This window comes from Babylonia areolata, chromosome 10 (assembly GCF_041734735.1).
Source record: "Babylonia areolata isolate BAREFJ2019XMU chromosome 10, ASM4173473v1, whole genome shotgun sequence".
Taxonomy (NCBI): Eukaryota; Metazoa; Mollusca; class Gastropoda; order Neogastropoda; family Buccinidae; genus Babylonia; species Babylonia areolata.
Genome location: NC_134885.1, coordinates 16602511 through 16617142, shown reverse-complemented (window position 1 = coordinate 16617142; position 14632 = coordinate 16602511). Strand labels below are relative to the sequence as shown.

The window sequence follows — 14632 nt, the reverse complement described above, 5'->3', positions numbered from 1 at the left end:
AGGGCATCTTTAACACTGTGGGTGGGAAGTGAGTGTGTGTGGGTCCCTAAGGACCAGCCACTACTGATATGTGAAGGAACATACATTCAGGCTTGAATGAGGCAGCTTTGTCTGTGAGTGCAGTCGTCCTCCGAAAGCAAGGTAGGGATGTATTTATGAAAATGAATACATATATATGCAAAGGGATATATATAAACTTCCATCAACTCGAGTGATGATGTCAGGAATATGCCAATGACAAGAGATCGAGGCACAAGAAATAAGCGGCTGTACAAATATATGTGTAGCATGCACAGATATACCCAAGTGAATGGGTGAGTTTGCATTATCAGTAATGGAAAGGAATCTGTGTATGCACATATATAAGAATGTACATACACGTATGAATATTGTGTCGGTATGTAGACGCAGAGGTCTGGGCATTGTGTACAGAATGACGCAAATGCAAATGTGCATATATTACTATGTAGGGAATCTCAATGAATCGAGATAGAAATATAATTGTACATGTTAATATGAAAATCGTACGAACATATCCCGTAAGTGCACGCACATGTGTAAACCAATGGATAAGTATACATCTATATCTGTAAAAAGAAATGTGTATAAATATAGCAAGATTATATATATATAGAGAGAGAGATTTTTATTCTATTTTATTTATTTATTTTTTGGGGGGTGGGGGGTGGGGTCATTGTTGTTGTTGATTTTGATAATACATCAAAAGGAAAATATTGTGATTTATTTCATGTTATTGTGTATAACAAGAAAAGAATGGTAATTGGATCGGCTGCCTGCAGAGGACTGCGTGCAAGTGTGAGGGGATGAAGAACCCAAAAGTTCAGTGGCCAATAGCCTGAGAAACAGCAAGAATGGTGCAGCTGCTGTGCAAAGTTGTGTAAAGCCCATGAATGGGCAGCAGGACCCAATGAGAATCCGAAAAAACATCACTGGTGGACAGCACTGGGGGCAGGAGTGATGTGCTGGGTAGGTGGAAGGGAAGTAACTACATCGTCAACCGCCAAAGTTACTTGGAAGGGAAGTAACTACATCGTCAACCGCCAAAGTTACTAATGCGGAGTTGCCTCCCTTGGCGCATATAATCGGCGAAAAGGATGATGTCTTTAGAGCACATATCCCTTGGTGTGACGTTTCCTCGCTGTAGAGGGAGGAGTGTCATGCTGCATGTGGGAGTCCGTGGTTCGATGCCACCGTAACCGACACAGGTGAAAACAGCCGCAAGGGGAATAATTATAATGTCCCTTAGTGCCATGGGCATCCCTACCCGAATTGCTTGCCATCGGACGCGAGACGGTCGGTGCATGTGGCATGATGGTGCCATAATCCAGTGTTACGGGCATTGTGGACCAGGGGGTGGCAAGTCTGTCGGCTTGCCGTGGGATGTGCATCCTCCTTTAGCTGAATGGCGGTCCAACCTCGCGAATAGCTCCTGTGAGATGACTGACATTCAGCTGTTGTGTGCTGACACTTAAAGGGATAGACAAGATCAGCCCAAGCACTGCCGAGTGGCAGGATCAAGTTATCAAGAGGCACTCCGACGTGGAAGTGCCAATATTAGTCTGGGTAACAGCAGAGTTAGGCGATGGGGCAGGAGAATCCAGCACTGCCGAAGTTCAATGGGGCCTGCATGTACCTGCTCTGTGGGCAAGGGGCGGTGCAGACAAAAGGTGTGGCACCAGGAAGCAGAGTGGTGCATAACTGCTGCAGCAAGTTAGCAATGAGTTGCTGATTGTTTGGTTGAGCAGCTTGCTGAGACGCCATTAGTGGATGGGAAACAGCAGCAACCAGCAGTGTGGCAGATGGGGTCATCACCGCATAGCTTGGAGGGACCGTACACGCACCCGCACGCTAGGTGAGGGGAAGTAACTGCGACGGTCACCGGCAAGGGTGCCAAAGCAGGAGTTGCCTCCCTTGGATCAGACGCTCGGGACAAGAGGGAGGGTGCACGTGTATGGGCGAGCGTGTCCCCTAGTGGTCCACCTTCCTCCCTACGTATGAGGAGGGCATCCTTACTCATCTCGGTCATCATATTGGATCCGAGACGGTCGTGGCATGCCGTGTGGGGGATCACATGATCCGATGTCACGGCCGCCACCACGGATGCATTGCACGAAGGGCCCGGTCTAGTGTGCAGATCCAAAGCAGGATATGGTGTTGTTTCCCCAAAGGGATTGTGGCACATTCCACTGGTGAAACTGTGGGTAAGGGTAAAGAGATAGAGGAAGTCAACTCATGCACTGCCGACTGGCTGGGCTGAGAAAATGTGGATCGTGTCGAGTCCATTCGCGGATCAATAAAAATGGCATCAAAGGCACCACTGACCTGAGTGTGGGGCAACAAACCTCCAGAAGTCACCAGAGGAGGTGTAGGTGGTGGAGGTCTGGAGTCGACCAGAGGTAGCGGAGGAAGTGGAGGTTGGCATTGTTGAGAGGGCCAGAAGTAGAGGGCCCAGAGTGTCAGCGAATCGATTGCAATCGCGCATTAATTTTAGCCCGATGGCCCAATCGAGCTATATAATTATGTGACCTGGTTGAAGACATAATTTGACAAAAAACAAGAACGCCAGAGAATTGACAGACAGACAGAAAATACAAAAAAATCTTAGCCGTATGAAGAGCACAGGAACAAGAGTCAAGATGGCTGCCGGAAAAAGAGGGTGCTATTCAGGGGGGCAAAGGGGAGGTTACCTACTTCCGGGAGGTTATCGGCCACAGCTACTTTCATTTTCTCCGCATAGGCAGATAGTAGTTTGCACAGGACAGGAATGTCAGACCCCTGCCGGAGTCTGCACTAGTGGGTCACGGTTAAGTATGTGTAATTAAATAGCTGCTTAGATGTGGTACAGGCAAGTATCTTAGCACTGAAGAAGGGTGATTTTGCATTTTTTATAATTCTGTTGACAAGTTTATTTGGAGTTTTGAAAATTTGTTTGCGAACATGTAAGCTAGTCTTCAACCATTGCCTCTCAGCCCTTCTCCTTTCTCTCTTCGCTTCCTGTAGCTGGGGCTGGGCAGAACAGAACCGGGGGTGGGTGGCCGGTTGGAAATCTTGCGTAAAGTGGGTGGAGCGAGTTTGTCAACAAGGTCTTTAAAGAGGAGACTGAGTTTTTCAGCATCAAGTGATTGATGGGAACTAAGTGATTGATGGGAACTAAGTCTGGACTGCAAATGAGACTTAAATACAGAAATGTCAATGGAGGTTATGTTTCTGGCTTCAACAAATACTGGGGCAGGAGGGGGTTTGGAAAGGTTCAGTTGCATTTGCGCAGTAAAATGATCAGAGGACAGAGTGTTGTCGATAGTAATGGACTGTACGAAATTGTCACCTTTTTAAAAAATAACCCAGTCCAGGATGTGGCCTTGATGATGGGTTGGAGTGGAGATGGCTTGAGACAGAAAGAGTCTAAAAGGTTTGTTAGTTTTGCTGTGTTGGTATTTGAGGGCTTATTAAAGTGAAAGTTAAAATCTCCTATAATGCATTTTTGACTCCTGCATTCTGAATGAACTTTTTCAAGTTTTCAGCTGAGGCATGCCCAAACTGCTTATGAAGTTTCAAAAGATATTCTTTTTTTTTTCATCAGTATTTCTTCCATCAACAAGGTCTCACAACTATCTCCATCCTTCTTTTCTCTTTTTTCAACAATGTCTATACAGTAGTATCCAGTTGAGGTGTCATTAAACTCCACAGGTTGATTGAACATTGTAGCTTTGTCATTGCACATAACCAAAACAGTATCTGCTTTCTTTGGTGAAGCCTTGCTCAGGAAAAGTGGCAAGTCAACATTTACAACTTCAGTTGCAATGTTGCATTGAAAATCTCCAATTTGTGCTGGTGTTAACCAGTTCAGTGCCAGAGAATTTTGTAAAAAAAAAAAATTTTTTTAAAGTGCTCTCCCCTTGCCAGGGAATTTTGAGGATTTGGGGGTAATAATTCACAAAAAAAAGGAGGAGTTTGCATTATACTCCATGTTTGGTGATACATATACTTACCGTATCAAACTGATGCGAACTAGGCCTATCGGTTTGGTCTGCTTGGCCAAATTTCACGCGGCTAACAGTGAAAAGACGAGCCGTCTTGCCCAGTCCGCTCTTAGCCAATCAAACGCCTCTAAAAGCTATAAGCACTGAATCATTCCGTGGCCATCCAAAAAACATGCCCCATGAGAACCACGGCAGAGAGGCGGGGACGGACGGGCGGGCATTTGAGTTTGACATGGTAAGTATAATACAAACTCCTCCTTTTGATGTCATATACTGTACTATGTCAAACTGATGCAGAATTTAAAGCAAATGGAGGAGGGCAATGCCTACTGGTTCGTATGGGGAGCCCTTGTAACCGAGACGGCAGTGTTAGCCGCGACAAAGAAGGCTGCCTCCAAGACATGCTGCAGTGGCACTGAGTGCTGGATAGCAACCGAAGTAGCTATGGCCCGCACTTCGTTGCTCTAGGATTAAGACAGCTGATGTCCATGTGAGCATAAGAGTAGGCTCTACGAATGACTTGGGAAACCCAGCGGGAAATGGTGCCTGCAGCGATGTCTTTCTTGCAATTCTCATTGAGGGAGATGAGAAGACACCTCTGAGAAGAACGCCTATGGCGAGACCTATCCCAATAGTATTTGAGACACCGAACAGGGCAGAGATGCCTATCCTCATCATCTTGGGCAAGAATATCAGACAAAGGTCTGACCCCCAGAGAGGGGGAAGGGACCTCGGGGTCTTGGTTCTTAGCCAGAAACTCTGGAAGGAAACGAAGAGTGATGGAACCATCTCTGTGGAAGGCCAGATCTTGTGGCATTCCACTAAGACCATGAATCTCGCTTCTCCGACGGCCTGTGGCCAGCAACAGAAGGAAAGTGGTCTTGAGGGTGAGTAAGTCAAAAGGAATAGTCCCCTATGGCTTGAAGGGTTGTTTTCGAATGAAATCCAGCATCAGGAACAAGTCCCAGAGGGGCACTCTTCTGGGGTTTCTAGCTTCCTTTAGAGAGGCGCCCCTAGCCACCTCTCTGAGCAGGAAATCTGCTTTAAAGGCAGGACCACCTAGCTGTTTGATTGTGGTACAGATGGCAGACCTGTACCCTCGCACAGAACTAGCAGACAGGTTGAGAACCGAGGAGCAGTGAGCCAGAAAGTTGGCCAGCTGCATGCTCGTAGGGTTAGTAGGGGGAACGTCCTGAGCTGTACACCACTGCAACCATTTCTTCCAGCGAAAGTCATACAAAGTCTCCGTTCTTTCCCTCCTTGCTTTGGTGACTATGGAGAGGAGGTCAGAGGAGGCACCCCCCTGGGTCAGCGCAGCCGACACAGAGGCCGACCGAGGGGTCGAAGACTTCAATGGTGATGCTGACAGTTCCGACCGCACAGCAGCCATGCGTGCAGGTGGAACAGTTGAGGACTGGAATGAGGAATGCCCGAACGAGGCTGCCTCAGCAGATGAGGTTTGGTTTCGAGTTCCAGGGGTGGAACATGTGTCTGGGACTGAAGGTCCGGAAACCAGGGCTGGGCAGGCCATTTCGGCGCAATGAGAATCAGCTGCAGGCGTTCCAACCTGGTTTTCTGTATCACCTTGGACAGAACTGGAAAGGGAGGAAACGCATAGGCAATCAGACTGCTCCAGTCTAGAGAGAGAGCATCCACTGCCCATGCTTCTGGGTCGGCGACCGGAGAGACATAAGTGGGAAGTCTCTTGTTGAACTTTGTGGCAAAATCGGCCAAAACCACCGTTCCCACATCCCCTGTCCTTGTCCAGGGTCCACTCTGTGTGGATGACACTCTTGGACCTGCTGAGAGCATCTGCCAAGATGTTGGCTTTCCCTGCTATGTGTCTCGCTGAAAGTGCAATGCCCTTGCTGTGGCACCAACAGAGGAGAGCCTCGGTCCGCAGGGCTCAGAGAGTCTGCCGAGTGCGCTCCCCCCCCTTTGTTCACATAACATGCGACCGTCATATTGTCCGTGAACAAGCGATGGTCTTGCCAGTGGCCTCCCCCATGAAGTGCAGGAGAGCCCTGCGAACTGCCTCCAGTTCCAGAACATTGATGTGGCATAGGCGCTCCTCCGGGGACCAAGTCACTGCTGCATGGAGTGAGTCCATGTAGGTTCCCCAGCTCAGGGAGGGGGCATCTGTGAAGAGTGCCACCTGAAGAGTAGGTGGGGCTATGGGCACCCCCTGTGTCCGAAGAGGGGTGGTTAGCCACTCTGATGTCACCTCAAGGAACCACTCACCCAGACATATCTGGGTATCCCATCGCTGAGTGCTCTAGGACCACCGTAACCTCAGTGCCATCTGAAGAGGGCACTTGAGAACCCTGCCCAAAGGAATGAGAGGTGCCATGGACTCCATCATGCCCAGGAGGGAAGAAAGTGTCCGCGCTGTTGCTTGGGAGCAACGGCGCAAGTGGCTGAGGAGGTCTGCCAGACGGTCCCAGCGATCTGGCGTCGGAGACACTATCATGGACCGCGTGTCGAATCTCATCCCTAAGAAGTCGAAGGACTGACTTGGGGACAGATCGCATTTCTCCTGGTTCATGAGGAAGCCCACTTGGGAGCAAAGGTCTAGAAGTCTGGCTGTATGACTCTGGCACAGGGCCTGCGACTGGGCCAGGATAAGCCAGTCGTCCAGGTACACACAGAGACGAATGGATTCCGACCAGACAATGGACACCAATTCCCGCACCACCTTGGTAAACAGGAAAGGGGCAAGGGACAGACCAAATGGGGGGGCCGAGAACTGGAACACCTTGTCCCTCCACACGAACCTCAGGTACAGATGGGATGCCGGATGGATGAGGATATGAAAATAAGGATCTTTCAGATCAATAGAGGTAGCCCAATTACCCTGTTGAATGGTCTCCCGAATCTGTGCCTGTGTGTCTATCTTGAATTTGATTTTGGGGAGGAATTTGTTGAGGGGGGACAACTCCACCCTCCTGAGACCTTTGGAATCACGAACAACTGGCCGTAAAAACTGGGTCCCGGGTCCGAGAGGAGTAGGTGCGATATCTCTTTCTCTAAGACGCTCTCCTGCTCTGTCGAGCTGGGCACATAAGGAAGAGGAGTGGATCTTAGAGGGGGGCGGTCCTCCGCCCAAGGCAGCATGTACCCCGACTCTGGCACCGATACAATCCAGTCGTTGAGTCCCAGAGCACGCCACTGATGTGCATGCCGGGACAAGTTTCCTACTTGGAGGGGCTAACAAACGACTGGCGGTGCTGAATCGGGGCCCAGTCATTGGGGGTGCTGCCTTCTTGCCTTGGGCATGGGCGGTCAGCTTGGACGGATAGGAGGTGGTTTATTCCTCTGCCGCTGATTGTGCGCATGCCGCTTTGACTTGGGTGGCATGGTATATGGAGGGGCCCTGGTGGCCGGTCTGTTCAATGGCATAGAACCCTGGCGCCCCTGGGAGGTGTGGGCTAAGTACGAGGCCACCTCCCTGTTTGTCTCTGCCCTGTGGCTGACAAAATGGGGCGCATACTGGCCGAAGAGGGAATGCTGCTGTGCTGGGATGGACCGCAGGGCAGCCCTCTCCTCTACTGGAATGTCAGAGAGGCGGAGAACGGCATTACGCCGAGCTAGCATAGTATTGAAGTGAAGGCTGGTAGCTGTGTCTGCAGCTGCCATGAAACCAGAGGCTACCCTATTGCCAAAAGTGTTTAACCTCTGGTCGGTGAAGAGGCCCGGCAGGACAGAGGAAGGAGACCCCGTGTCCTGATTAACCGGACGCTCTTCCCACAGCTCTGTGGCCCTGTGGAGGAATGTGTCGAAGAAGGAATAAGCCGTGGAAACCTCGAGGAGGCAGCGGCGGGCCAATCTGTCCCACTCTGCTGACGTTTTAAAGGATAGAGTAGCTGAAGTGGGGAAGGTGGTACGCTGTGAGACCAACATCCTGTCCTGCGCGGAGGGCTCTGCTTCCCTGTAGGCAGGGTGGTCCTGTGTGTACCAGGACCACACCCCTCCCTTGGAGGAATCTTTAAGGAACTTGCCCGGGGAAAAAGCGCCCGGGGCAGAGAGGGACTCCCTGCCTGGAGGAGGGATGGAAGCAGCACACCTGACAGTACGGGCTGGCTTATTAAGCCATTCCTGTGCCATTTCAGGCACTCTGAGTCGCCTTGTGGTTCTGGAGTTAGAGTCACATGGTCTAAGGAGAGTCAAGGGTAACAAAGTAACCTGAGGGACTGATTCGGCATGCGTGACCCTATTGGGGAGGGTCAGTTCGAGCTTGGCAAAGTCCGAGTTTGGTTCAGGCTGGGCCCTAGGGAGGCATGGGCTCAATCTGTCCCCCTGGGATGGGGGTGAAGAGTGCTCATCCGCTTGTTCATCCTCATCCGAAGACAGGGGCTCCCACTCTTGTTCGCAGTCCATCCCTTGCTGGGTGCCATCCCAAGTGGATGTACCCGCTGGGGCGTCCTGTGAGCTGTGGTCAGCCCAGCGGGATGAGGACCATGGCCGCAGCTGTTATGTCCTTGACGCCTGAAGCGGGTGGGAAGCGTGTGGACGGTAGGTCCAACCATGCTTGGGATGGTGGGTGCCACACCTTCTCAGAGAGGGCGTCCCTGGATGCAAGAGGGATCCACGAGTGCTGTGAGGGGACAAACACCCACTCATCTCCCTGTAGGACTGAGGGCTGGGTAGGTGGGAACTGCAGGCTCCCCAGGGCCGAGCGGGGCCCCTCGGCAGCCGTCGGTCCTGACAAGGAGGCCGTTGTGACCATGGAGATAACCTGTGGATTGACAGAGGACCGATTTGTGGAATGAGTGGCAATATTGGTCAAAGAGCTTGACCTGACCGTCAAGAAGTCGATCCCACTTGTCGGGGCTGTGTGTGTCACCCTGTGAGATGTGCTGGGTTGGGTCCGGTGGGGAGTGGACAAGGGGTTGGCCCCTGGTCCTCCCGGCAACCCAGCGTGCACCATAGGTGCGCCCCACTACGGGTAGAATGGGGGTAACCACCCGTGGGCACCAGCCATCCTGTGACCCCAACCCCAAGGGTCACTGGCGCCTTGACCTCCATGAAGGGAAAAACCTGGCCAAGTCAGAGGGAGGTCAGGTCCGACTTGGGTGTCAGTCCCGCCAGAAGACGAGCTGGCTGACTGCCCGGAACCGCCTGACACACGCGGGCCTCCCCTAGCAGGGGAGACCGGCTGGATAGCGGGAAGACACAGAGCAGCCCCGAATCCCCTCCCATGGGGAGACTGGGGTGACTTGGCCCAGGGTGGGCAAAGTAGAGGTGCCCCCCCCCCCGGAACCAAAATTTTCTACCCCCCAGGGAGGGGGGTCGACAGAGGGAGGAGGGGGAACAGCAATGGGGCCCCTGAGGGCCGTCTCCAAGTGGGGACCCAGGTAACGGCCGGGCACGGCCTCCCCTTGGGAGTTCGCACCTAGCCGCGAATCCCCACCGCCAAGAGAGGACTTGCCACTCCCCCCTCTCCCTGCCTCACACTGGGACACCTCGGGAGGTGACACTCGTACCCTTTTCCCCCCGGTCCCCTTCATGACCGTTTCACTGGTACGAGTGTCGCCTCCGCGATCAGCGTCTAAAGACGCATCACCGCGGTCCCTATCAGGAGGAATCATGAGCTCCGGACCTGGGAGAGTCTCTTGCAGAGTCTCAATCCCAGCCTCATTTCTGCCTTCGTAGGATGGCATATGAGGCATGGTACCCGCGCTTAGGCACCCAGCGAAAATCCGATCCCCAACAGAGAAAGGAAAGACAGGATCGACTTAGAGATACTGAAAAACGAACGAATCGAGGGGGCCGAGTCGAATCAAGTACACAGAATGTAAGAATGCAATAAACACAAGCCGCATGCAGCAAAATAAGGCCAAATGAATACGCTTAATAGCCAAAAAAAGCGCAAGACGAGACAGAGCGTAAACCTGACAAGATGGCGTGGAGAGCCTTGGCCAAAGGAATGATTCAGCGCTTATAGCTTTTAGAGGCGTTTGACTGGCTTAGAGCGGACCAGGCAAGACGGCTCGTCTTTTCAATGTTAGCCGCGTGAAATTTGGCCAAGCAGAGCAAACCGATAGGCCTAGTTTGCATCAGTCTGACATGGTACAGTATATGACACCAAATTCTAGCATAAAAGCTATAGGTGATACAGAAAGAAAGTAAACATTTTTGTGAAGATTCTACTTCTGGGCTCTTTTACCCAAACAGGTTGATTGTTGATAACTGTTCAGGCATGTAAAGTCAAGATAATAATTTTTGTGCAACAAAAAAGTCTATTTTCACCACTACATAATAACATCCATAAAGAAAAGAAATACAGCTAGAAATAGCATGCCTATTGTCAGATTATATCTGTAGAAGAAATTAAAACAGGCTATTAGTTTATAAAAACAAATCACAGCTCGTGCAGACATGTAAGTAAATCACTGTCCCAACAATGACAAAGGTAGGTAAAGTCAATGTAAAAGGTCAATCATGGTCCCAGAAACTGAGCTGGCAAGCTTTTTGACCGCTAAGAGCGTTCAGGTGTGAGAGGGTGAAATTCTTTGATGACATTCATTCCTTTCAAGTAGCACGTGGGCCGATTAAAGTGTCTCCTGTGCATCTGGCTTGCCACCTCTTCAAACAAGTCAACCACGTGATTCAGCGAAAAAAACAAAAAGCATGAAAACGAAAAGCACGGGTTTTACATCCAGTGCAGGTTCCATCCTATGTTTCGTGAAAATTGTGGAGCACTGGTGGTTGTCATCCTATAGTCTGCATTGAAATATGAGTACACTCATTCCTAAAAGCCACACCCCCTTCATGAACTCTGGCTGACATTCGACCTATTGTCTTACATCACTCCTCTCCCTCTCCTCCCCTTCTTCCAACGCTGGCTGCGCATATTCTGTCAGTCATAGCCACTTGTTCAAAAAAGATGTCTGATTGGATAGACGGACTGAATTACCATCAAATGGGGCTGTCAGTTTCGTCACTGTCATTGTCAATCACCTTTGTTTTCAAACCAATCATCGGACAAGAGAGATCCTTCTCCATCACAAGTCTGTCCATCACCACAAGCAGAGCTTTCAGAATTGTGTAAATCTGCTGACTGTGACAGTTTTCAACGCATTTTTTTGCACATGATGCAACCCCCTTTTCCATGTGCGTATCATGTGGTCAGTTAGCAAATTATAATCCAGTAGAAAGGGGTCTTCTACCCCTGATGAATGTTCATTTAAATAGTAGTTTTATAATCCAGACACATCAAACTGTTCAGAGTCTGTTTATGTGAATTGAACCAAACTCCAAAGAAGGAAAAATCGGAACATATGCAGGACGTCAGTGGACGTCTTATAGGCACCATGGCAACACTTTTTGTATGACGTCAGCTAATGTCTTATAGGCACTCTACTGGTTAATGCTCCCATGTAAGACCACTTGCTCACCATCGCCAAATCAGAATGCTTTTCTATTTGACATCATTTTGAGTCTTTTCGTTTTTTCCTACTCCAGTTTGTCATCATGATCAAACCATTTCTTTCAACAAACAGTCTTTGTGCATGGTTGTAAAGCACTTAGAGCTTGGTCTTTAACCGAGGATAGGCACTATAGAAGTATCCACATCAATCAATCTATCAATGCTGTATCAAGTGGAGTGATGGTCTAGTGGTAATGCATCTGCCTAGGAAGTAAGAGAATCTGAGCATGCTGGTTCGAATCACGGCTCAGTTGCCGATATTTTCTCCCCCTCCACTAGACCTTGAGTGGTGGTCTGGACGCTAGTCATTCAGATGAGACAATAAACCGAGGTCTCATATGCAGCATGCACTTAGTGCACACAAAAGAACCCACGGCAACCAAAGAGTTGTTCCTGGCAAAATTCTGTAGAAAAATCCACTTCGATAGGAAATACAAATAAAACTGCAGGCATGGAAAAATGCAAAAAAAAAGAGGGTGGTGCTGTAGTGTAGTGATGCACTCTCCCTGTGGAGAGCAGCCCGAATTTCACACAGAGAAATACGTTGTGATAAAAAAAAAAGAAATACAAATACAAATACAATGATGGCGCGTCCATACACTTCTGTCGTAAGTATTTCATTCTCAGGTTTTTGTTCTTTTGTGAAGTCAAACTGCGCATTTCTTCTCTTTCTTATTATTTGTTCAGTATCTGTCATTTCCACTTCTTCTTGTCTCTCATATTTGTGGCATATGGCAAATCTTGTTCTCTGATCATTTCTCTCATGTGGATTGGAACCTCTTTGTTCAGGTTTCTTCTGCCATGTTGATTATTGGTTTGAAGTTGAACTGGGCTGACTAGAATACTTGTTCCTCTAGTATCTGGAGAAATTCTTTGCCATCAATGCCTCTTCTTGTTTAATTTTTATTTCACTTTCTGCCTCAGTCCTGAATGGTCTCCAAAAATCCTCTTCAAAGCAGACTTCATGGAAGAAAATTTTCTGACAGATGCTGCTGTCAACAATGTCTTTTTCTGACAAATTTGCATTACCTAACAATTTGAATGCAATTACTGCATCTGGATATCCCATCTTGTATTTTAAGCAAATATTGTACCTTCTTTCATACTTAATGATGAAATCGTTCACTGACATGTTTTCTCCTTTCTGAAATCTCTCAAATTCTGAATATGCAGAGTATGTTAACCCTTTCACCGCCAAGCTCGCATTTATGCACAGGCGTGGCTGAGGACCCATGTCACTGAGAGGTGACCATTCATTGGTCTGTTATCCATGAACCTACTGCTCTTAATGTTCGGTGGTAGGATAGGCCATATTTTCTATACATCGGAGGAGGAATCCCCAGCTATTCTTAGCCACTGTCTTTTCTGTGTTTATACCATAAGGGAATTTTGCACTCTAAACTGACTGGCAGTGAAAGGCTTAAATCCACTTCATCTTAAAGTTATCAAGTGCTGTTAATAAAATGTTCATACCTTCTCTTGCGTTCAGTTCTGCAGCATTTATTTCCAGCACTTTCACTCTTCCCTGTCCAGTTAAAATTTAAGGGAACTGCCAATGCTTGCTTTTCTCGTTTAATGTCTGTCACCAATTTCCACACCTCCAGTTCCTTTTTCCATGTTTCATATACTATCTATACAGCCCTAGGCTTAGCGGAATTTTAAAATTCTGTGCCACTTTTTACCTTCAATCACTTTCCTCACTCTCTGTTCCAAGAAAACATACTATTTATGTTTTTGAATTTGCCTCGTACCACTCGTTGCTACTTAGCGTCCTCTATTGCCCTTAACGAAAGTCTCCTTTGCACATGACATAAACTTCGTTCATTTCCAGTAAACACTTTCTTTTAAGTTTTGTTCCATCACACTTTGATTGACACAGTTTTTGTTACCACTATCACTAATCATCTTGTTCTAACATCCTTGCTTACCTGATTGCTTTGGTTTCAATCCATCCTTGCTTCCAAGAGCTGAGCTACTTGAACTGCAGCGAAATATGAAGGACAGGCGCCAAATCTGCAAAATATCATTATCATTATTTCTTACTATCATCATTATTATCCACAAAAAAATTCATTCTGCAAAATCTGTGCAAACATTAGGCCCATTCATTTGTACCTTTTCCTATGATGAAAAGTCCAGGATATTGACAGATTTTGTTTTTCACTTCTAGGGGAAACTGAAAAGGGAAAAATTTGAATCAGTTAATTACTTCCTGACCCCCACACTACACAAAACCACCCCAAATCCCTCCAAGTACACAATGAATCATTCATATCATGACCAGCCACCATGGCAAGTGGTTAGCATTGCAGAATGACAACAGGGAGGATTTGGTTTTGTTGCATTTGTGGGTGTTGGGAGGTCAAGTATGTTCTTGATCTTTACTTCACTGGGCTTTATGCTAAGAAATTCTTGTGATTTCTTGTTGTAGACACACTTGTCATCGTGCAGTGTCAGATTCATTAGTCGGAGTTGCTCAAATGTGTTGCGTAGGTTGGTGTCATGGTCTGTTTGTGATGAACCAAAACACAAGATGGCGTCACTGATGTTGATAACTTCATGGAGGCCTGAAAATGCTTGGCTGATTGACTCTTGAAAGACCTCACCTGCTGAATTCAACCCAAAGCAAAGACGATAGTATCAATAGAGACCAGGGTGAGTGGCAAATGTTGTTATGTAAATAGAGAGATTCTTCATCAAGTTCCAGTTGATTATTGCCTTAATTCAAATTAAGTTTGCTGAAAACTTGTGCACCTGAAAGCATAGTCTTCAGTTCATAAAGAGTTGGTATTGCATGGCGTTCACAGTGTATAGCACGATTTGCAGCTCACAAGTCAACACAGACACGTACTTTACCTGGTTGTTTGGGTTTTGGAACAACCACCACTGGGGACACTGGAGGTGTTGGTCCACTTGCTTTTTCAATGATGCCAAGTTCTTTATCTTTCTTCAACTGCTCTTCTATGTCCTTGTGCACATGGAATGGTATTCGTCAATATGGCTGAGCAACTGGTTGAACTTCTGTGTCAATGTGAAGATGAACTGGCTTATCCTTCAGGCAACCCAAACCAGTGAACAAGTTGGGGTACTCCTCTAATAGCTGTTTGTGTACTGGCTTGATATGGTTCAACTGTAGTCAACAGTTTGAGAGCCTGGCATGTCTTCCACGACAGGATCAGTCACACATTACCTGGTACCACAA

The 14632-nt window shown here is 48.1% G+C and overlaps 1 protein-coding gene across 2 annotated transcripts in view; it reads right to left on the bottom strand.

Moving 5' to 3' along the window:
* LOC143286831 (uncharacterized) overlaps positions 1-14632 on the bottom strand; it is a 35827-nt gene that overhangs the window by 10360 nt on the left and 10835 nt on the right. For both annotated transcript variants that reach the window (XM_076594654.1, XM_076594653.1), the window contains exon 2: positions 13359-13443. In XM_076594654.1, coding sequence (XP_076450769.1) covers positions 13359-13443 — 85 coding nt within the window. The remainder of the gene's footprint in view (positions 1-13358; positions 13444-14632) is intronic.